The sequence below is a fragment of the Vigna unguiculata genome, chromosome 8, assembly GCF_037176805.1.
Source record: "Vigna unguiculata cultivar grain cowpea cultivar isolate G323 ecotype 2 chromosome 8, ASM3717680v1, whole genome shotgun sequence".
Lineage (NCBI taxonomy): Eukaryota > Viridiplantae > Streptophyta > Magnoliopsida > Fabales > Fabaceae > Vigna > Vigna unguiculata.
The window spans coordinates 30,894,425-30,918,790 of NC_140799.1; the positions used below are offsets into that span (position 1 = coordinate 30,894,425).

At 34.4% G+C, this 24,366-nt stretch overlaps 2 protein-coding genes across 2 annotated transcripts; both read left to right on the plus strand.

The window, feature by feature from the left end:
* Positions 1 to 4,705: 4,705 nt before the first annotated feature.
* On the plus strand, positions 4,706 to 10,520 carry LOC114195620 (glucose-6-phosphate isomerase 1, chloroplastic-like). The gene is made up of 14 exons (XM_028086149.2): positions 4,706 to 5,435; positions 5,533 to 5,655; positions 6,115 to 6,213; positions 6,309 to 6,392; positions 6,932 to 7,075; positions 7,156 to 7,221; positions 8,212 to 8,280; positions 8,386 to 8,493; positions 8,832 to 8,884; positions 8,963 to 9,101; positions 9,232 to 9,388; positions 9,575 to 9,653; positions 10,098 to 10,164; positions 10,264 to 10,520. The coding sequence occupies exons 1-14, from the start codon at positions 4,929 to 4,931 to the stop codon at positions 10,396 to 10,398; spliced, it is 1,830 nt and encodes a 609-aa protein (XP_027941950.1). The 5' UTR covers positions 4,706 to 4,928; the 3' UTR covers positions 10,399 to 10,520.
* Positions 10,521 to 13,348: 2,828 nt separating this feature from the next.
* LOC114194307 (pesticidal crystal cry8Ba protein) lies at positions 13,349 to 23,973 on the plus strand. The gene is made up of 22 exons (XM_028084437.2): positions 13,349 to 13,786; positions 14,025 to 14,630; positions 14,972 to 15,183; positions 15,297 to 15,368; positions 15,443 to 15,577; positions 16,497 to 16,615; positions 16,706 to 17,011; positions 17,974 to 18,061; positions 18,144 to 18,249; positions 18,339 to 18,452; positions 19,241 to 19,404; positions 19,518 to 19,638; positions 19,808 to 20,032; positions 20,121 to 20,311; positions 21,103 to 21,270; positions 21,377 to 21,482; positions 21,697 to 21,834; positions 22,090 to 22,251; positions 22,324 to 22,524; positions 22,834 to 23,028; positions 23,132 to 23,203; positions 23,576 to 23,973. Exons 1-22 carry the CDS (start codon positions 13,739 to 13,741, stop codon positions 23,726 to 23,728), a joined length of 3,702 nt encoding a protein of 1,233 aa, XP_027940238.2. The 5' UTR covers positions 13,349 to 13,738; the 3' UTR covers positions 23,729 to 23,973.
* Positions 23,974 to 24,366: the final 393 nt, after the last annotated feature.

Sequence of the window (24,366 nt, forward strand, 5' to 3'; positions counted from 1 at the left end):
CAAAGCACTAACTAGACGAGTCTAACAATACACATTAGACCAATATGTCCATTCAATTGCTTTGTATTTTTAGTGAGTCCATTCTACATATTTCTGCATAGTTTATCCTTTATATTTTCAGAGAGTCTACCTTATAGTTTTTCTTATGTTTTTATCCTTTGTATTCTTATAAAGTATACTCTTTACATTTTTACACACATTGACTTTTTAAACTTATAAATCATTTGTTACGTTCATTCTATTCAAAACTTAAGTATAAACTTCAAAATATATATTATTTCCCTTTTCAACTTCTAAGTCTATTTTAATAAACACATAAACAAACACCAATTAGTGCGTATGCACGAGTTTAAAACTAGTTTGGCTATAAAGAAGTAACTAATGTAATAAAAAATTATTATCTCACTGAAATATAATTTGTTTGTTTTATTTTTAAGTTTATGAATAAAGCACTCATTATTTTTAAGTTAGGAATATGTTCGATGCTAGTAAGGACAAAATAATTTACCTAGTTAGAAATTTATTAAAATAACTTTTTTCTTTGTTTAAGGATCTAGAAAAGGAAGTAAAGAGTATTAGATATAGTTTATTATAAGGTCAAATATGTTTTTAGTCCTTAAACTTTAATGCAAAATTAGAATTCGTCCCTATGCAAAACTTTGATGCAACTTGGTTCTCAAACTTTAAAAATTAATACTAACCCAATTGCATTAAATGTTTTTTATGTGTCAAGTGGCGTTTTAGATCGACGTTTGGGTTGCTTACACCGTCTGACACATTCTAGCTTAAATGTCAGTCTCGAAGGCTGTTTAACACGTAAAAAAAGGTTAACACATTTTGGTTAAGAGGACTATATCCATTTATTTTGAAAGTTGAGAGCCAAAATGTATCAAAGTTTTGAACAATGATAAATTCCAATTTTGTGTCCAAGTTTCAGAACTAAAAACATATCTAACCCTTTTTTAGAAGACACATACTCCATTATTTTATTATTAAAAAGTTGAACTATACATAATTTTTTAATAATAAATTACACATCTAATTGACAATCAGGAACCACCAGTGGGATCACAACATAGAACGTTACATATATGTTCGATCAAAATTGAAAATAATGTAAATTCACTTTTGTTTTATTTTTAGAGGCATTTTAGCATTTTGATGTATATCTGGTTGTAAGGACCATGCATGTACCTCAAATAAGCTCAAAATGGGTATATGTTTAGTTGTGATCTTAGTGATATGCTTAGTTCTTTGATATGATACTTGTGTAGATAGTTAGAGTATCTTCTATAATATAGAGTTTTAGAAGCATTTCTATGAAAAAAAATATGTTCTACAGCAGGGAAAGCTAGATTTGAATATAAATATATTGCAGTGTGATGAGATGTGAATTGCATGGTAATGTCTTGTGATAAATTGTTGTGTTAAATTTGATTTGAAATGATGTCTCTATATGAGTGAAATATTGATTTTAGTGTTTAATATATGATACGAGCTTTCTATACTGATGGTTTGGTTGTGACCTGGCTAGACTTGTGTAAGGCTATGGAAAGCCTAATAGGTTGGTTAGTAACATAACCAAATCAGAATTAGATATGTAGAATTATGTAGATTCGTTAGTGAGCAAATGACTTGCTAAGTGAGAATGCAAAATTTGACTCACTAGGCGAGTTATTCCTCACTAGGCGAGCTTGTCAAAAGTGATGTTAGGAGGTACATTGGCCGAGCAAGTAAAATCATGATTGAGCAAGTACAAAAATGTTAAAAACCTAAGAGCAAGGTGTGTGCTTGACTCATTGGATGAGAGAGTCTCGCTGGACGATTTTTTAAGAAAGTTAGTTCTAGTATTCTCTCGTAGGGCGAGCCTACATGTCGCTAAGTGAGAAGGTTGTATGCTTAATTAGAGAGCCTACATCTCATTAAACGCGTCTCTTCCTTGGGGACACTCGTTGAGCGAGACATTTATTTGTGGAGCGAGAATATAGTAACATGAAATAGTGAAGTTAGATTAAATTTTGCAAATTGTATTATGATTGTTATGAATTACATGCAATGAAAATGTAGGGATTCCTATGGTAGCAATACTACTATGCGTGGTGACATGTGAAGTGTATTGACGTCAAAGTTGAAATGAGATTTTTTTTACTCTACTAGTATGAGACTCATATAGAGAAAGATACCTAATTGTTAAAGTCAAATGAGGTTTTTAGGTGTAGATTTGGTAAGAGATCGAATCTACTAGATAAGGATTTACCTTGTCATATTCTTGGGGGTGTTGTCTAACCATTATATAGCTATAACTCCTAAGAGATAGGGGTGAATTATGACAAGTGCAAGTCTTAGAGTCTACTTAATACACTAGTCTTCCGGAGGTCAAGTCAAAGGTATATTTGTTTGTGAAAGAGCCATGAGGGCCTTGCATGGATGATATTCTTTAATCACTGGTTATTGAGTGTGAGGTGTGACTAGGGATGTCAAAAATATCCGTACCCGTGGGTATCCGCAGATAAAACCCGTAATGGGTAGGAAACAGATATTAAAAATGGATACCCGCTACCCCCGGGTACGAGTATTTTTTATACCCGCATGTTAACGCGGCGGGCACGGGTATCATAGTATCCGTACCCGTTGATACCCGTGCCCGCTAAACTTTAATTCACAAAAATACCCTTATAATATATATACATACACACACACACACACACACACACACACACACACATATATATATATATTAGTAAAAAACATTTTGACCTAATTTTTTCTAAGCTGCATATCTTGTCTTGTCTTTTGTCTTTATTCTTCCAACTTCAAGTATTGGTATGTTGTCTTCTTCTAAGTACACCCCTTGACATTCTTCTCTTTCCCTTCTTTGAAATTGGGCATATACATCAAACCCTATATAAACAGTGACGTTTATGGTATGCTTGTTATCAAATGATGGAATCAAAATAAGAATACTTGGCATGTGACATCGGTTTATTATTTGATTATTTTTCAGGAATCAATCGGAGAAATTTGACTTGTTGATCAAAAAACTAATTAAAGAATTTTCACTATGTTGAATGTCATTTTATATTTATTTTTATAATTATTTTTATGTCAGTGATGTATTTTATTTTATTTTATTTGAATTTATGATTAAATATTTATTTTTTAAATAATTTTGTAAATACCCACGGGTACCCGTGAATATCCGCGGATATGAAAAAAATAGACGGGTACCCGTATAACGGATACCCGACGGATATGGGTACGGGTATGAGGCATATGTTTATATAGTAGGTAGGGTACGAGGGAGCTACTACGCGTACCCTACCTGCTCCATTGACATCTCTAAGTGTGACTTGGGAAAATGTGCATGTATATTAAGAAATTATTGTTTAAAATTTATAGTTGCTCCATTCTAAAATAAACTAGGACTGAATTGAATCAAAATAACAAATACAATGACTGAATTGAATATAAAATACATGAAACTGACATTGAAACGATTGAAACGTTGTACTATACATCATCACATGGTACGACGTATACCTAACGCGTAGACATTTTTCAAATAAAAAAAATCACAAACCGATACGTGACATATCTTTAACGCAATTGGTATAATACTAATGAAAAAAACTTAATTAAATAAAATCTTAAAAATTAAAATCTAATTGAGATTAAAAAAATTGGAGCAATCGAAATATTTTGAAAAAATTGAGACAAATGAATATATAAACCAAAGAATTCTTAACATTTGATTTCATATATTTTTATGTTTTTATTCAGTTTGATAAAATTAAAATCACAAATATTTTAGAATTTATATCTTAATAAAAATTATTTAAATTAATTTTTTAAAATATGAAATTTATTTGTATTAATATTTATTAAGTAATTTGATATGAATAATATTTACAAATTAATTCCTTTTATGTATATTCGTGAAAACGTGTGGGTTCACTTTTTTTTTTTAATTTTAAAAATAAATATAAATAGTTTTGTAAATTTTATTATAAATATTTTTTATTTATTTTGTAGATAATATTTTTTATTAAAGATAATGGAAGAGTTAAATCTAACAAAATGATTATTTAAAAGGTCAAATAATTATTGAATTTAAAAAACCACGACTTTAATAATAGACTAGCAGAAATATAGAAATGTAACCACCAGATATTCCTTTATATATAGACTAGCAGAAATATGGGTGTTGTCACACCTGTATCTGCATTTTTTAAGATTTAAGAAAGAAAAAAAAAGATTGAAAGTAATAATAAGAAATATATGAATATTAAAGTAGAAACTACAAATGTAACAAAGAAAAAAAAAAAGAAAACGAAATTCATGTTAACTTTTTAAAAAAAATATATTAATATATCAGTTATTTTTTAAAAAATTAAAATTATAAAATGTGTACACAAAAATAATCCTCATTATATAACGTATGAAGTATAGAAAACCCACAAATGTTTGTTTACTATAGTCAACAAACAAATGAGACAAATATATGTGACCCATCTCGATGCAACACTATTTGTAAAAAATTGTAATGAAACAACATGGTCATGAAACAACGTCACTGAGAACAAAGGAAGTGAGGGAGGAATATACTAGGGGGTAGAAAGGTAATAGTGGTTGGAGTTGAACCCTATTTTTGTAACACACGAGAGATAGTTTATTCCCACCAACCAATAAAAACCATCCACTCCCTTCATTATCCCAGTCAGCACACAAGTCACCAACAATCACACAAAGCTACTCCTTCTTCTTCCTCCTCTCTGCTTCTCTCCTCCAACAACACATTCATTCATTCTACTTCAATTTCAGTTGTACAAACACTTCACAAACCAAAATCCTGGGAAAACAAAAATGACCAAACCCCAACTAACTAACTAACTAACTAACTACCAAACAAATCCTTCATTTCATTTCCCATGGCCTCAATCTCAGGCATTTGCTCATCCTCTCCAACTCTCAACCACCAAAACCACTCCACTCCAAAACGACGCCGCACCCCTCTTCCTTCATTCCCTTCCCGCTCCAAACCCTTTCCCCCTCGCTCCCTCGCGCGTGAGGCTCCCGCGCAACTCTCATCGATAACAAAACCGCACCACGCGGGACTTGAGAAGGACTCACGCGCCCTATGGCTGCGCTACGTGGAGTGGCTTTACCAGCACAAGGAGCTCGGCCTCTACCTGGACGTCAGCCGGGTCGGCTTCACCGAAGAGTTCGTCCGCGAAATGGAGCCCCGCTTTCAGGCGGCGCTTCGCGCCATGGAAGACCTTGAGAAGGGCGCCATCGCGAACCCCGATGAGGGGCGCATGGTTGGCCACTACTGGCTCAGGGACTCCTCGCGGGCGCCCACTGCGTTCCTCAAAAAGCAGATTGATAACACGCTCGACGCCATTTGCAGCTTCGCTAACGACGTCGTCAGCGGTAAGGTTAGTTCGATGTCGCGGTTTGTGGTTAGCTGCGTTTCGAATTTATTGCGTGTGGTGTGGTTGGTTATAGATTGCGGTGTGGTTTGCGTTTTGGCAGATTAAGCCGCCGTCGTCGCCGGAGGGGAGGTTTACGCAGATACTCTCGGTTGGGATCGGAGGCTCCGCACTTGGACCGCAGTTTGTGGCGGAGGCGCTGGCTCCGGATAATCCTCCACTCAAGGTAATACAATCCGAGCAGTTAAATGAATGATTCATAGTTCGAAACTTCCCCTGTAATTGGAGTTTTAAGAGGTTGACAATAAAAATGTACTGGCTTGGAAACTTCAATTTTGTTTGCAAAATGTACCCCCAATTTTCAAAAGTTTATATATGAAATGGTAAAAGAGTAAATAGTGTTTGCCGTGACGATATAAAGAGTTTTACCATTGTCATCTAGTAATAGCCTGGCTGGCATGTTCGATAAGTTTGTTAAGTTTTACTTTTTTTTCTACTACAATGATGAATTTCCAGTGGTTGACAGTGCATATAAATTAAAGTTAAGTATGTTTCCACTTATAGAAAATGGAAAACATTCTATCAAATCAAACAATCTCTTAAGCTTTGTTCTTTGAGGAATATGAATGAGGCATTCTCAAACACATAGTTATGGGGTAAAATTGATGTTTTGGACTTTTGACAGATAAGATTTATTGACAACACGGATCCTGCTGGAATTGATCATCAAATCGCACAACTTGGGCCTGAGCTAGCTTCGACACTTGTACTAGTAATTTCAAAGGTGTGCATGGAGATTATACTCTTTTTGTTTGAATATGGTGTTAGTGGGATTTATTATTGTATGTCGCTGAATTATGAATTTTGATTTATCTTCAGAGTGGTGGTACCCCAGAGACTAGAAATGGCTTGTTAGAAGTGCAGAAAGCTTTTCGTGAAGCTGGATTGAATTTCCCAAAACAGGTTTAATCTCAGGTTTTAATTTTCTTTAGAAATTTCTTCTAAATTATTTTTGAATGACAATGTGTTAAATATTAAGATATTATTTTAGGTCATTTCTATGGCTTCTATTTTCACAGATTTTCTTGCCTTGTGTACATATAACTGAGCCTCTTCAATTATTTAAGGGTTTTTTTCCACTCTCTGATGAAAGAGTGAGGTTAATAGTGTATTTGGATATCAGTAGACACATGTTCCAATCCAACAAGTGCAAATGGAAAGGCTTGTCTCTAGGTGGATTGAAGTGAACAGATGTTAACGTATGTGCAAACGTAATTCCAACATGCACAAAGTCTTCGAATTATGAAAAATCTCTTTCTGTATTAACTTAATATAATATTTATTTTGAGTATTTATCTGTCACAATTTTAGTTATTAGCAATGTGTTCTTTTGTTGGCATTACTATGAATTTCTCAATGACATTGGCCCTACTTTTGTACATCTGTTGTCAGTTTGTCACCTAAACAAATCTTCATCTGTTGTTGCATGGTGTATAATGCAGGGTGTTGCTATAACACAAGAAAATTCTTTGTTGGATAACACTGCAAGAATTGAGGGCTGGTTAGCTAGATTTCCCATGTTTGACTGGGTGGGAGGTAGAACATCAGAGATGTCTGCGGTTGGCCTGCTTCCAGCAGCCCTTCAGGTAATTGGCCCTAAACAATAACAACTAATTGCTATTTTACTTTGACGTTTTATATTAAACTATAACGCATCTTGATTCAGACCATTGACATCAGAGAAATGCTTGCTGGTGCTGCATTAATGGATGAGGCAAATAGAAGTACTGTGGTATGATAATGTTTCTGGACATTCTATCCAATGTTTTAACATTTTAAGATTCCTTAGTGTCGTGCTTCTTTAGATGAACGTTTTTCCTGTATAACAATGCAACACCTAGAGGAACAAGTGAACAACTTTTACTTAATGACTTACCGTATCTATGTTGGTTGGTTATAAATGCAACTATTGCTGTTGCATGAGTTTTTTAGTTTTTGATGTACATTGTAATTCTTTCTTTTTCTGCATACATTCTTTTTGAACCTATGTCCTTGGGTTCCCTATTCTTCTAGTTCTTCAAGTATTTCCTAGAACTGGTTAGTTTTACAATGTGGTTAGTTTTCCTAGATAAAAAAACCACGAATTTGAAAATTGCCAATAGAACCAGTAATAAAATGAAACAATAGCTTGGTAAAATTTGCAGCGCTAAACAGTAATCATCTATTGGGGTACATTTAGTGTCAAAATCCATGCTAAAGCTAAAATACTGAGATGATTTGAGTTTGGATCTTCTAGCTTATAATTACTTGACACAGATGTGTTGTGTGAATGTTTGTCAAAGTAATGCTCTTTTTTATCATTATGGTGAAAACTCAATACTATCAGCTTGTTTTAGAATAAGCATGTTTAATTTCATCCTATAACATGCTTTTGTGGCCATGCAAACTATCGTTTTCTCCTCTTGGTGGTAGAATGTCCAACAATATGTGAAGGAAGAAAAATTGAGAACATTCATGTTGGTATGTGGGAATAGAAAACTTTTTTAGTGAAAAATTAGAATTAAGATAAGCTGGTTATATCTCTAGAAAACAATTTCTTGAATACCCTTGCCTTCTTTTAAGCATAGCGTGATTAAGTGTGGTAACTGGTGTGGCATTTGTTATGTAGTGTTCTTGTACAATTCAGTTTCCACCTTTCTTTCTACTTTACCATTCTGTTCGTTCAATTTTTGACTCTCTCCTCAATCATAAGGAACTCTTACTATTTGACGCTTCTATGCAGATAAGGAATAATCCTGCAGCTTTGCTGGCTTTATGTTGGTATTGGGCTACAGATGGTGTAGGATCAAAAGTATGGATCAGATAGTTTTGGTTTGTGAATGATTAGCCACTGTCTTCTCTTCTGTTTCGTGTCACTATTGCTTATAATGATTCTATCCTCCTTATTATTACTCAGGATATGGTTATCCTTCCATATAAGGACAGTATGTTATTATTTAGTAGATACTTGCAACAGCTGGTCATGGAATCTCTTGGCAAGGAGTTTGACTTGGATGGTAATCGGGTATGTGAATGTGATGTGTCTAAAAATTCTTACTGCCATTATTTTGATACTCTTGTCTTGCGTTTTTTGGGGAAAATGATAGATTTTTCTTTATTCAGTTTGCAGCTGCCAATATCTAGTAAGAGCTAAACAGTATCTTAATATCTGTAGTTTTGTAAATTGTAATCACGTAGGAAGCACACATTTCACACTTATAGATGGAGTTCTCTTGCTTTTATCATACCTGGGATATATCAGCTTGGTTAACGTGCTGCTGATAAACTCAGTTTCCGACGATGCTTAATCTTAAAAAACTTAAAATCTTCATGAATTAATGCCATCAGAATTTGATTCCACAGGTTAACCAAGGAATTAGTGTCTATGGAAATAAAGGAAGCACGGATCAGCATGCGTGAGTTTTTATTCTAGTTTAAAGTTCGTTGGGCATAATTTTTGGTTTAAATTGTTTAATAAATTTTACCCGAAACAGCTACATTCAGCAACTGAGGGAAGGTGTGCACAATTTTTTTGTGACATTCATTGAGGTGCTACGTGATAGACCACCTGGCCATGATTGGGAGCTTGAACCAGGTGTCACATGTGGTGACTACCTGTTTGGTATGCTACAGGTCTGACCAATTAATCAATCATATTTTCTGATTGCATTTGGTGGTGATTCTATTTGGTGGTGATTCTATTTAAATATTGATTTGGTTAGTTGTTATGTGTGCATAGTGCTAAAATATGAAGTTTCTTCAGGGAACAAGGTCAGCCCTGTATGCCAATAACCGTGAATCTCTCACAGTCACGGTGCAAGAAGTGAACCCCAGATCAGTTGGCGCCCTAATAGCCCTTTATGAGCGGGCTGTTGGAATATATGCCTCGATTGTTAACATAAATGCGTATCACCAACCTGGTAAGCTGTACACATTTGATATCTAGTTTAGGATTTTCTGGATCTCAGTGAAGTATTGAAAATCATCCTTGCGTTCTCACTTGATCCTGGTTGATTTGGAAGTTTGATTGATGCAAATTAAATTGTTTTATTCCTTTAGAGACTCAATTAGGTCATCATTCTCATTTAACTGCCGCTGATAATTAGGTGTGGAAGCTGGTAAGAAAGCCGCAGGAGAAGTATTAGCACTTCAGAAGCGGGTATTGGCAGTGCTAAATGAAGCTAGGTACGTTGTAGTATGCTTGTAAATAGCAAGCAAGAAATATTCAAAAATATATGATATATGCATGTCCCGATCCTCTGAATGTATGAGTTCAGAAGAACTTATAAGCTATAGGTGGGTATTTTTAAATCGAGTGTAGCTGTGGAACTATAATGTATCCTGGTGCTCAGCATTGGTTCCTATCATTTTGTTTACTTATCATGCAGTTGACTTGTTGCAAGAACGTAGAAGCTTTGAATTTGAATCTCTTGGTATAATAATCTTTTTGAATTTTTGTTGTTAACCCAATGTTGTGCATGCTGTATATACGCACACCATGAAAGATAATAGAAGAGGATCGATATTTGGATTTCATACTAAGCTTTGTACATAGCATCCATATTCTTTACCAATCAAATGCCCAGCTAAATCCATCATTGATTGCTGTTTATCTATTTTTGCCTTCAGCTGCAACGAGCCTGTCGAACCATTAACACTTGAAGAAGTCGCTGACCGTTGCCATGCCCCAGAAGATGTATATACTGCTGCCCCACCGCTTCCGTATATTAATTTTCTTAAACTTTCATTAAGAACCGCGAGTCTGATAAATTTACTAACATTTTACTTTTTGCAGATTGAAATGATTTACAAGATCATTGCTCATATGGCTGCCAACGACAGAGCACTAATTGCAGAAGGTAACTGCGGTTCTCCACGGAGCATTAAGGTTTTTCTTGGGGAGTGTAATCTCGATGAACTGTACGCATGAGTTAAACTAACGAAATCCTCATTCATAACGTTATAGATGTGTGTGAATACCCATCAAAAAGCAATAAATTGTTTTGGTTGTTGGATCTCTCCATCTACAATGAAGATAATCTTTTTCTTTCATTTTATTTAGACGAACTTTTGGGAGGCTGGTTGAGTTTAGGTGATCTATTTGAGTCATATTTAATTTAGCAGTTGAATGTATCATAGAAAGAAATGGAGGATCTAGATATTAATTTACAATTAAGCAAACTGGTCCTTATAGAACTAGTGTGACCTTTTACCAGAATTTCTCCATAAAAGCATCGTGACGAGCCTTTCTAGATACAATGTTATATAGTAGAATAAGCATTACATAAAAAAGCACCACGTCAGTAAGGTAATGCAATACATCGTAATGTGTGATGCTACCTTAAATCCCTTCCTTTACATGTGTTGCTGACTTAGTCACAACTGTTTGCTTCCGAGTGCAGATCCTGACAAATGAATTCCCACGACTAACTTTAAAATACTTCTTTAACACAATTAAATACAACTTAAAAAATTGGTTAAGATCAGACCATTTATTTTAACAATCAATATTACATAATAATGTTTACGTTTGAGAAGGTACGCACCATGAGCCATACATTTACAAGTTTGATAGATATTGTACCTAACAAAACCAATGAAGGGGACAATTGAACGTAAAATGTTTCTATCAGACAATAAACATAAGAATTAGGTCGAATCAGGCCTTTTTCAACCAAGTTGTCTGATTATTTGGTCCCTCATTTTTTTATTCTCTCAGACTAACCTTTCACACGCAGCTGTCAGTAGAATTTGAAACACTCCTGTTGCTTGGCTGTCCAAACGCGTTCACATTGATTCAGTTTAACGTAAAACGTCTCTCTTCTCTTGCACCTTTGTGCCGAATGGATTCTCAGGTGTGTTCCACACCGCACCATGCCTATAACATGACCCATCTTTCTCTTACACAATAACTTCCTCCATTATTACCCAAATATCATAACGCTTTTATTTAATTTAATTCTCTCTATTGTTTTTATATTCTCGTAACACGTCAGAAGATCATCGTAACGTGTATTATATATATATATATTAATTGAGTTTAGTTGAAGTGTCACTGAAATTAAAAAAGTTTGGTGCATGTATGCATCTATAATTCATTTACTTGCACACTATGCAGCAGAAGGTAAAAACCAAAACCAAGTAGCAGTGGGACTCCCATGTCAAAATGATAGTGCAATGATTGAATATTTGAAATGGAAAATGTCAAATATCATAAAAAGTTTATCGTTATATTGACATTCGAAAATTTTCAAATTAAAGTCAGGGCTAACACTCTTCATGATTCTAGCCGTCAACTTGAAGCATATTCCATGTGGCTGTCGCAACAAATTTCTGAAAACCATATAACCAGATTTCTCTTCAATACCACTCACCTTCTTTCACCCTCCTAACCAACCAACTTGAACCAGTGGCTGGTTTGTGAGGAACTTAGTAGCCAACATCATATGTAAACATAAACAAAGAAATAGATTAGGCCAAATGTGGGGCCACCACCATGTGCTTTGTGGGTCCCTTTTGCTCTTTTGCTCATTTTTCCTTCACACAACCAAGAATTTTATTGTTAAAGACAAAAGACCATAAAGTGTCCCCACTCCAACGTTCGATTTTTTTGATTTCATCCAACCTTTAATGTTTGTTTGAATTAAATATTTATAAAAAAGCCTTTAAACACTAATTAATTCCACCATTCCTTCCACTCCTCATCGGTCAAGTCTCTTATTACCAAACTACTGTCCTTTATATTCTCAACCGTCAGCAATTTTTTTTCCCTTTTTAGTCGGTCATAAAATAATAAAAGACGTTTGGCACCACGCAAACGGCGCCAAATCACCGTCATGTTCACAATACACTATAGAATCACATACCCTATTTCTTATTACATCAATAAAAATTAAAAAATTTAAAATATTTGTAGAAACATATATTTTTTTTAATTTCATCTTTTAAATAATTTTATTTTTAATATATAAAAATCATTTTTTATTTAATAAAAATAAGTAATTAAATCATGTCACTTTACTTACAAATAATTATCAAATATATTTTTTAACCATACAAAATTATATACATTTTAAATTGAATTAATTTTATACTTTTTAATATTGTTTTTAAAATTATTAGTGTCACATGTGTTCACTTTTTTAGCAATAATAAAAAATGACATAATTTTAATTAAAAAAACTAAATGCAAACTTTTTTTTTTAAATTTTCTTGTAGATAGTTTTTGTTTTTGCAGGTAATATTTTTATTATAAATAGTTATTTTAGTTTAAAAAGGTTAAATTTTAAAAAGATGACTTAAATGGTAAAATTATAAATTGTTACTTATGAAAGTGTAAAACTGGAAAAAATGTATAAAAATATGTTATATATAATATAATATAGATACATGTTTAAAATTATATTATTTTATTATAATAAAAGTGTAAATATAGATACACAATAATATGTTTTTATCGGTTCACAATAATAAAAAAACTATAGAAAGGGAGTAAAGAATTTTATTAACTTTTTTTAGCGCTGTAATCTTCTAGAGAAAACGACAAATTTTATTTAAAATGTTTAGTTGTAAACTTACCTTCTCAACTTTAAATATGGCATTGATTTCATTTTAAGATTTCTAATTACAAGAAATGACATTTTTCCTATACAAATCATAGATTTTTAATTTAGTAACATTTTCCTACAAGATAAATAAAATGTTGTATGAATGTTATAGATCCAGAATATCTTTTTAAAATATATCATATATTTTCTTTAATAATAAAACGGTCATAATTGGGTGTTATGGAGATCATTGAAGAATAGCAATAGTGCAGTGCAGAGGCACCAAAAGAAAGAGACAAGCCGCAGAGTATTTGAGTTTTGTGGGTCTTTTCTTCTTTTCACTCTCTGAGTTTGTGAGTGAGAGAGAAACCAAACCAAAGGAAGCTTTTTGATTAAGCAAACCCTTTCCTTTTTTTTTTCTCCCTCAAATCTCGCACCCATTACGTTTATAGTTCTATTTCTACTCTCTCTCTCTCAACTGATTCCAGTCTCTCATTGAGGCTTTATTTATTTCCTTTTGTCCGTTGGTACCCTCTTTTCTCCACTCAAACCCTTCTAATCTGTGTGCTCTTGCATATCAGAATGCTGTAGTATCTGGATGATTTTGTTGTAGCACCCGTTGTTTTTGTTTAATCAGAAGCTTATTGTTTTGTGTTAGGCCATTCATTTGGAAGTGCATTCCCTTCCAGGGATTTCTATTTTAGATTTGGCGGTTAGGTCAAGATGTTCACTGAAGGTCTTGACAGAAATGCACTTCGATGGGTCCGAGAGGTAACCATCACTCGACCCTTTTGACTGTTAGTTTTTAAGAGTTTTATTATTTGAGGGTATAACCCACTTGTGGTTTTCTTAACTTGGGTAGTGTATGTAAAGTTGTGGTTTTTGTTTTGTTTTGTTTTTTTTTTTGTTTAATTTTTGTGTTGGTGTTCTGGAACACTTTTCCCACTACATTAGTGTATGTGAAAAATCTGATTTTTTTTTTTTTGTTTTTTGTTTGGTTGGTGTTTAGAAGGAAGTTCCAATCTCAAACACTGGATTGAGATCACGCAATGATCCCATCAGTGGGATGAAGAGTGGTGCTGGTAGAGGGTTTGGGCTACCACCCCCAGCAAAATTCAGGAGTGGGCATCTTCCTGCTAATGCAATTCCTGTATCTACAGTTGTGCCGGGTGAGACTGGAGATAGTGCTTCAAATTCTGATAACGATGACAGCATTGAATCGGAGGAAGAAGTTTATGGTGGCAGGTACTCATTGGATTCATCACCACAAGATCGAAGAATTCCCAATGGTGCTGCTAGGAGACTTGGAAACTTCAATCAGAGAGGACCCCGCTATGGGAGTGATTATACATACTCAGAGGTCAGTTCTTCCAGGGAAACACTGGTTGGTAGACCTGGCACTGTGAGGGATCCGGTGATGAGGGGGGTTGCTAATGTGCGGCAGAGTGGCTTCACAGAGGATGATTCATCGGATTCCGCTGCTAGCTCTGAATTCTCTACCACGCAGGTAGGAGGAAGTATCAATGGAGCTCTGCCAAGAAGTAGAACTTATTTGTCTGAAGGGTATGCTTCTAGTGTGCCTTCAAGGATGAATGTGAAAAGTGCTGCAGAGAAGGTATGGAATGGTGGATATGGTATAAACTATTGAAGTGAATGGCTGTAATGTGGCCTACAGTATTCAGTAATACTGAAATTTTTCTTGGTATAATTGCTAATATGATTTTTTTTTTTATGAAACTTTGGATGGTGACAAAAAGCTTTATTTATAGAACAACAGGCTTTTTATACTGTTATTTAAGATTTGTATTCGATAAGGCAGATGCTGCATCAATCACTGTTGTTGTATTGGCAATGTGCCTCTTCTTGGTCTCTATTATTTCCTTATATATTTTCTCATCTTTGAAATGTATTGCTGAAATTAGTCTAACTTCTTGAATTGTGTTACGAAATTCCCAGCATGGAAGAATATCTGATGATGAAGATGATGACATTCCCAGTGCACCCCCATTTTCTGGTTCTACTCAAGATATCAGACAAACACACAAGGAAATCCCCACTTCCAGAGCTCATATTTCTCCAAACAAAGCTGAATCAAGTACTTTGAAATCTGTGTCAGGGGATAAGATAGAAAACCATGTTGAAAGTGGGAGCCCTGATCAATTTGTTAGGTTAGCAAGACATTTGAGTTTTTAACCTTTTCAAAAGTACATGACATCTTAGCTGAACAGTTTATGTGAATGTGTAGCTAACCAATATTATTTGATCTGTTCTATATTTACAGAACTGCTACCGGTTCAGAGGCTGCTACATCTTCAAATTCACACCCACCCCGCCTTCCAACATTTCATGCAAGGTATTTCATCCTCTTTGATTGTGCTCAATACTTTCTCCTTGGGTGTGGCTAATTTCTGTGTAAATTCATTTCAGTGCTCTTGGGCCATGGCATGGAGTGATTGCATATGATGCTTGTGTGCGCCTTTGCCTTCATGCTTGGGCAATGCAGTGTATGGAAGCTCCTATGTTTTTGGAAAATGAATGTGCTCTACTTAGGGATTCATTTGGGTAAGTTAAGATTCTTCCTCCACTTCTCTTTTTCCCTCTTCTGCACTCTTCTGCCCTCTCCTTCCTCTAGTCTTGCTGTATTTAGTTCTGGTAAAGATACTCTGGCTATTTCCTGTTGTGTATGAGTATACACAAATGGTTGTGGGGAATCTAACGAAGGTGTTTATTTTGTCATGCTGACTCTGGCCAAAACATTGAAAAAAAAAAACATTATTTTGCTGCAACCATGAAATAAGTAAACATTTTACTTGCATGATTCCATTCAGATGGTGGTTCAGGAATAAGTAGGGATACAACGGGAGACAGTGTCTTTCTTTTCATTAAATAAAACTTTATTTTATGAACCAAGGTCAATGAAAATCATGTGAACACCTTTCTTTTCCAAAGTTTTCTACCACTTCTCTTGGCACTTGGTCTTATTCTTTTTATAAGTCTATAAAAACCATAAATAAGGCTTTTTCTATTGTGTATTTTCCATGAATATACACAAATGGTGCTAAGTCTACATATTACAGTGTATAGTGTCTTGTGGAGAATCTAACACAGGTGTTTATTATGTCATGCTGACTCTGGCCAAAACATTGAATAAAAACGTTATTTTTCTGCAACCATGAAATAAGTAAACATTTTACTTGCATGATTCTCAGGAATAAGTAGGGAGACAACAGGGGACAGTGTCTGTCTTGTCAATAAATATAACTTTATTTTATGAACAAAGGTTGATGAAAATCACGTGAACACCTTTCTTTTCCAAAGCTTTCTACTACTTCTCTTGGCACTTGGTCTCCTATGAAGTGAGTGTGATATATATTTAACCATTCACATGCCTATATTTAACAGTTTTTTTTTTTAATGATTGATCCTTGACTATTATTTTGGTTCCTCTGCTCTCATTGGATTCCTTTTTTGGTATATGTAGATTACGGCAGATACTATTACAATCAGAAGATGAGCTAATGGTGAAGAGCAATGCAGAGCCTTCCAGTGAGGGTATTGCTCCAAAACCCAAAAAACTTATTGGCAAGATGAAGGTGCAAGGTACATTCTCATGTTACCTTTTACTAATAAAATTATTTAACTTATCATCCCAAGAAGAGCATCCTTGTTTAGACATTCTTCACTTTGCAGTTCGTAAAGTCAAAATGGGCTTGGACCCTCCTACTGGCTGTAGCATGTCATCGATAATGACAAAAAAAGTTAAAATGGACTCTGTGCGATACCATTTCTCCAATTTGCAATCGTCACTATCTGCTGGATGGCAAGCTCTCAGAAGAATTCGATTTGTTCCACGTGTGCCTGCAAATGGTTCCTTGGCTCGACAAAGCTTGGCATATGTGCATGCTAGTACCCGCTACATACAGCAAGTATCTGGACTCCTGAAGGTTGGCGTAACAACTCTAAGGAATAATTCATCATCATATGAAGTTGTGCAAGGTATGTTAACATGCATTATAATTATTCATTATCTCTATGCATTATGGAAAAAACTGTCTGAAAAAAAATTCGTTCTCAATATTTCTATTGTGACCGAAATATCAGACTTGTTTAACTCTAGGAAGAAATTTGGTCTAATTGAGTTTTGGCTTTCTGTGAAACTAACAGATTTGGCCCCTAGTGTTGTTGTGTGTACTCCTTAGTCCTTGGAATTTTGTAATAGTTGTGTGTACTCCTTATGGTGTCTTTATGTGCATGGTTTTTTTTTTTCTATGCAATTCTTTAAATGAGATAGCACTTAAAACATTTGCAATGTTACTGTATGTAATTTGCCTTGATTAATATTTTATTATAGTTGTGATGATTTTTATGAAAGCATTGCATTTAGTCATTTGGTTGTAGTTTAACAAACTCATTGTCATGTGTTACATTTCAATCGTTAGTAGCTTGACACGGTTAAAATTCCATTGTAGCTATAGTGGTTGACATAAAGGTCGGAATAGGATTGAATGGAGTCTACATAAAAGTTGACCAATTCCTACTGCGGTTTGTGAGGTCTCATTGACACTTGTGTTTCTCCCTAAATCTATAACTAGGAAGCCTCCCCCCTCTCTATCTTATATTATTATTACCTGGGAAAAAATTATTGTGCTGTAGTCTAGCTATCAGGTATACTCCCTGGCTTGAACTAACCTTCTCAGTAGTTCTAAGATAGTACTTTGATCGTACTCCTGTTACAGCTGAGTCAAAAAAAGTATTTCATTTTGTTTTAATATAATCAGTTTTTTCGGAATTTATGGATCTTTGTTGAACTTTTATACTTCCTTGCATGCTTTATTACTTTTGTCTGTGTTTCATGATACTTCAGTTCTAATTGTACCTACTCGATTCTCATTTCACTAATTTGGATTTCACTGGGCTTGTTTAATGTTATTTATTTTTCTACCTATGCATGTGATCAGAGACATACTCATGTTTCTTAAGGCTGAAAAGCATAGTCGAAGATGATGCAGTAAGGTTGCAGCCGGGATCTAGTGAAGTCCATATGTTGTAAGTTTTTCTTGTTTGTCTTTTTGTCTTTTCAATTTTTATGATTGTTACCTCTTGAATAGTTTTCTGAATACTTGTACAGTTTTCCAGATAGCCTTGGAGATGATTTACTTGTTGAAGTTCAAGATTCCAAGGGAAAGCATTTTGGTCGTGTTCTTGTCCAAGTGGCTACTATAGCTGATGATCCGGTAATATTGTACGGTGTTTGTCTCTGAGTGTTATTATTGCCTGTCTTGAGTGATGATCATATGATGGAATTTATGTTCAACTGAAACAGGCTGACAAATTACGCTGGTGGCCTATTTATCGCGAACCTGACCATGAGCTTGTGGGCAAGTTACAACTTTATATAAATTACTCAACAAGTGCAGATGATAATAGTCATCTTAAGGTTAGTTACTGTGAACAACGAGCAGTTGTTTTTGGACATAAAGCTGTAACAGAGCTTCAAATCCTGTAATCTGTACTTTCTTAAATCATAGTCAAGCTATCATGGCAGCATAAAAGAGCCAGGATTCTTGGAACTGAAAAATGATTTGGAATAGAAAACATAATCATACCTCGTGGTAATTCCCAGGGCTTACCACACAGATGTTTGAAGTTACTTTCACATCCATGATATGATGTCTAGGACTGAATTTGTTTTTTGGTTGCCAAAATACAGTACAATTTGATTATGTATTTTTTTTTTCATGTTAAACTGTATTTACATTCATTTGTCTGACATATCATTTGCATGATTTTGGTCAGATGCAGATTAAAGGCCTGTTTAGCTCAAGAAACTTTTATTGTTTTCCAATTATAAGTATGCCACATTATTTGTATGTATGCCATGATATGTAGCTATTAGACATACTTTTGTTTTTTGTTTTGAATGAACTGTATACGAATGCTGGTCCCTGAAAACAATGAAAACTGCAAACATTTCTCAAACAATGCGGGGGGCCAATATTTCAAGTCACAGGAAGGTGCCCCCCCTCAGCCAACCCCCTTTATTTTGTTGTGTGTGCAGAAAATTGGAAAGAAACTAAGATATAATTATTCCGACAGAAGGGAATAAAAATTGTGTGCTTTATGTTGGAGTAGTCACATGTTTAATTATTTGTTCTTATATTTTCTTGAGTATTCTAATATAATGTGCCTCGCGTGTTCACATTTTATTATTTTTTGTGATACCAGTATGGTTCTGTAGCAGAGACAGTTGCCTATGACTTAGTTATGGAAGTTGCAATGAAAATTCAGGGCTTTCAGCAGAGGAACCTAATGTTGCATGGTCCATGGAAATGGCTTTTGACTGAGTTTGCATCCTATTATGGAGTATCTGAGATATATACCAAGTTGAGGTAATGTAAAGTTGATCTGCAATTGCTATAAATGATTTGATTTCTTTAATATGTAGTTTCGCACTTTTTTCATTTTATTATAATAAGGTGTTCACAAAATTCTTTTTAAATAGATATCTATCTTATGTCATGGATGTGGCGACACCTACAGCAGACTGCCTCAACTTGGTGTGTAATCTACTAGCACCTGTTATCATGAAGGGCAATGGCAAGACTTCTTTGAGTCACCAGGAGGTATCTTTGACATTTAATTATTATGCTTGTCATATAACTTCAACTAGCCACTTCAATGTTTTAGATGTAGTCAATATACCTGAACTGATTGTTTTGTTAGCATTTGTTTACTATCAAATTCATTGATTTTTTGTCTGTCTAACATATTGTTATTATTGTTGATCTCCAGAACCGAATACTAGGAGAGACCAAGGATCAAATTGAACATATACTAACTCTTGTTTTTGAGAACTACAAATCACTGGATGAATCTTCTTTCTCGGGCATCATAGAGGTTTTCAAATCAGCAACTGGCCATGCAGCGCCTGCATTGGAACCTGCTGTTAAACTTTACAAGCTTCTTCATGATATCTTATCTCCTGAGGCTCAAACTGCATTTTGTCACTATTTCCAGGTTAGATATAATTTATATTTTATGACAACAATCGCTAATTGTATACTCATGACATTGCAATTTAATTGACAAATTGGTATCTTGCTAGGTTGCCGCAAAGAAGAGGTCCAAGAGGCACCTGAGTGAAACAGATGAATATATTGCACAAAATAATGAAAGCAGTTTGATGGATGGCATAGCTATGTCTACTGCTTACCAGAAGATGAAAACCCTATGTATAAATCTTAGAAATGAGATTTATACGGATATCCAGATTCATAATCAAAATATTCTTCCTAGGTATTATTTGTTTGAAGGACTCCATTTTTTTTTTCTAGAACTTTGATGTAGGTTATGTGTATCATATCTCATCTTTAATTTTGCTTACATGCAAATAAATATGTGCTGTGTTATGTGCATCTCTTCTAATCTTGAAACGCTACTGAATGTAGATGGACTTTCTGTTCATCTATTTAATTGATGGTTACACAGTGGGATGTCTACTTTTTCAGGGCTACCTTAATGGAAATTTATAATGAAATTGCTATTAACTAGTGTTATTAGCTTATAGAATGATAATATATCAGTATTGGGTACCATATAGCAGTATATTATTACTCCTTACCAAGTCCAATGAGTTGTACAAAAGTCCTCAGCAAAACTATTGAAGGGACTAACTGATTTTATTGTTCCCATTTTTAACCATGATATTTTTTCTTCATCCTTATCAGGACTAAATGCTGTACATTTTAAGTTCCAAAAAATTAGACCTGGTGTTAAAGCTTATAGTAAATGAATAAGTTACAGCCAAACTATGAAACGAACATGTAATTTACATATTGTAAACAAAAATGTTGCGTTTTGTCTTTAACTGCAACTGTTATCTTGAGTCTGTATTCACATGTGACAACATCCCTTTCTTCTACAATGATTACTTTTGTTTTGAGCTTGACTCAGACATTAAATTCAATCACATTATTAGATCCATTTCAAATTTCATCTTCCTTAGTTTTAAAGTATTATTGTGTTAGTTTATCAGATTGCTATTGTATGTTAAAGGTTCTAATGTAGCTGGTTCAATATTTTCACAGCTTTGTGGACCTGCCAAATCTTTCTGCTTCCATATACAGCACAGAGCTTTGCAATAGATTGCGTGCATTCCTCATATCTTGTCCACCATCAGGGCCATCATCACCTGTAGCAGAACTTGTTATTGCAACATCAGATTTTCAGAGAGACCTTGTAAGCTGGGGTATTGGGTAAGTGTTGTTATGCTTTAGTTGGAGACACTAAGTATGCCCTGACTTTTTAGTCAAAGAATGAATCCCTTCTACTACACAGATCTAACTTGTTTTATTTCCTTAGTTCCATCAAAGGTGGGGTAGACGCAAAAGAGCTATTCCATTTGTATATTCTTGTTTGGATACAAGATAAACGTCTATCTCTGCTGGAGTCATGCAAATTAGACAAGGTACTTACATTTAAGATATAGTATTAATATTGTCATATTTCATTGTCTTCAGGAAGATATTCCCTTTAGGTTAACTAGGTCTCAAGTAATCTTTTGATTGTCTTCAGGACTTGATTATAAACCCTAAAATTAATTTTACCTTAACCACTACATTTCTTCTGCAGTAAATTGTTGTGACAACAGGGTTTATAATCTAAATGCATTGCTGTTGCAGGTGAAATGGTCTGGAGTTAGAACACAGCATTCTACTACTCCCTTTGTTGATGACATGTATGAGCGGCTGAAGGAGACATTGACAGACTATGAGGTCATCATTTGCCGATGGCCAGAATATACCTTGGTTCTAGAGAATGTATGTATGCCAATTCTTGTTATTTCTTTCCCCTTTTTACCCATAAACTTTTGATACTATCCATTTCCCTTTTCATCTCTTCCACAAACAAATACCTATCCTTGAGATTTTTCTTTCTTTCAATTATTTCCTATATTAAAAAGGCCATTTTAGAACAGGAGTTTTTATTCCTTGGCTCTAAGTCTGTTATTGTATTTGATGGCCAAAATTTTGAAGACAGTTTGATTAATTTTTTGAAAAAAAATTTGGCAACAGGCCATAGCTGATATTGAGAAGGCCATTGTGGAAGCTTTAGACAAACAATATGCAGATGTATTATCTCCTCTCAAAGAAAGCATGGCTCCTAAGAAATTCGGGCTTAAATATGTCCAAAAGCTTGCCAAACGAAATACATGTGCCTATGTGGTTCCTGATGAGGTGAGTTTAATTTCTGAAAAACTTTTTTTGGTGTCTTTGATACTTTATTTAAAATTTCTTTACTTTTTCCAGCTCGGAGTTCTTTTGAATTCCTTGAAGAGAATGCTCGACATCCTGCGTCCCAGGGTTGAATCCCAGTTCAAGACATGGGGTTCTTGCTTGCCAAATGTTGGAAATACAACACCTGGTGAGAGACTTAGTGAGGTGACAGTGATGCTGAGAGCAAAGTTCAGGAACTACGTGCAAGCTATTGTGGAGAAACTAGCTGAAAATGTTAGTAGTCTTTTGAAAGAAAATTTATGGTTCTTGTTAACATAATACTTGACTTGTGTAGGTAGAGCATTACTGCAGTCACGATATTTAAGCACATATCAATAAATTTCAAATTGTCTAAATCTCATTTTTTCGGCTTTATAATGGAGTAAATACTGAGCAGATATTTATAAATGGAAAAATTGATTAACTTGCCTGTGAAGTTATTTTTTTCTTCATATTAGTATCAATTTCTTGTTCACATTTCAGAATAGTGTTAATAATCAAGTATTCAAGTATATCCTAATAGCTTTTTCCTTGTCGTTTCAGACAAAATTACAGAATACCACAAAATTAAAAAAGATTCTTCAAGAATCGAAAGAAACTGTGGTGGAGTCTGATCTAAGAAGTAGAATGCAACCATTGAAAGATCAGTTGGCTAGTACCATAAGTCACCTTCACAGTGTCTTTGAGACTCATGTTTTCATTGCCATCTGTAGAGGTTTTTGGGATCGTATGGGACAGGTCAGTTCACTTTCATCTGGAATCTGTTACCTTGTCTTTGAGCATCTTAGATTTGAGAAAAATATTAATTGCATCATATCTCGGTATATTTCTGATTTAACAGGAAATTTTAAGTTTCTTGGAGAACAGAAAAGAGAATAGATCGTGGTACAAAGGCTCAAGGGTCGCTGTATCTGTGAGTAACTACTTAACAGCTTAACAGTCTGTCTCTGTTGTATAGTTATAAAGGTCTCAAAGAATATTGCTCTAGATTGATTGCTTTATAGTGAAGGAAAACGGTCGATTGACACCATTTGACACTTATGTAGAGTTTGACACTTATGTAGAGATTAAAGGGTCATAAAAAAAAAAACTTTTGGATTTGTTAAGAATAAGAGAAAGTTAAAAGTAGTAAAGGGTAGTAGTGTCAAATGGGGCTAAAAAAAATTTGACTGTCAAAATACCATTGTCTATAGTGAAAATGCCAGAAAGGCATTCATTCCTTGTATTGTTTCTTTATGCTGTGTACTTTAGGTTATGATTTGTGACCTGAAGTAATATTGTGCAGATTCTGGATGATACGTTTGCTTCACACATACAGCAGCTTCTAGGAAATGCATTGCATGAGAAAGACCTGGAGCCACCTAGATCCATCATGGAAGTTCGTTCCATGCTATGCAAGGATGCTCCCAATCACAAGGACAACACATTTTACTATTAGGCCAATTCTACATGTAAATATGAAGAGAGGCATACATGGGGGTCACCAATTTTGTAGTAGGAGCAAGCAACTCAACTGCTCCCAGAAAGATCAATGTGCTTTTCAATGAGGAATAGTGATTTTTTCTATACATGGTATATATACAGTAAATTACTCATTGTAATACTTGGTAGCAGTAGTAGGAATAATATATAAATTTATTAGTTTTTTACATTCTATTAATCAGACCTTGGTCTCTTGATTAACTAGCACTGACATCATTAGTATTCTGTTTATTTATAACTAAATATATGCACTAACAGATTAAAAGTTCTTCCACTGTTAATTGATTATGATAAAAGTGTTGATTTTTATAATATTTTTTAGAACATATGGGATAATTTTTTATTGATTAGCAGTGTAAAATTTTACACATTAACAGTGTATACCTTTTAAAACTGAATCATTGTTTTGGTAGTTTCGATATTCCTGGCTTTATAAAAGGTAACTTGATTACTAGGTCTGATTAGTTTCGAGCTCGTTCAAATGAGCAGATTCTGGTAACTGATTATCACCTTTGGTTATTAGATGCTTTTTTAAATTAATCACATGGCTTAGCTCCTGCTCATTGATAACTCTGGAATTCCAAGCAATGTAGT

Coding starts and splice junctions, on each gene's coding strand:
- LOC114195620 (XM_028086149.2), top strand. CDS start 4,929: ATGGCCTCAATCTCAGGCATTTGCTCATCCTCTCCAACTCTCAACCAC. Junction 7,076..7,155: donor TGCTTCCAGCAGCCCTTCAG/GTAATTGGCCCT, acceptor ATCTTGATTCAG/ACCATTGACATCAGAGAAAT. Junction 9,654..10,097: donor GCAGTGCTAAATGAAGCTAG/GTACGTTGTAGT, acceptor TTTTGCCTTCAG/CTGCAACGAGCCTGTCGAAC.
- LOC114194307 (XM_028084437.2), top strand. CDS start 13,739: ATGTTCACTGAAGGTCTTGACAGAAATGCACTTCGATGGGTCCGAGAG. Junction 16,616..16,705: donor TGGCAAGATGAAGGTGCAAG/GTACATTCTCAT, acceptor TTCACTTTGCAG/TTCGTAAAGTCAAAATGGGC. Junction 23,204..23,575: donor GCTCAAGGGTCGCTGTATCT/GTGAGTAACTAC, acceptor AATATTGTGCAG/ATTCTGGATGATACGTTTGC.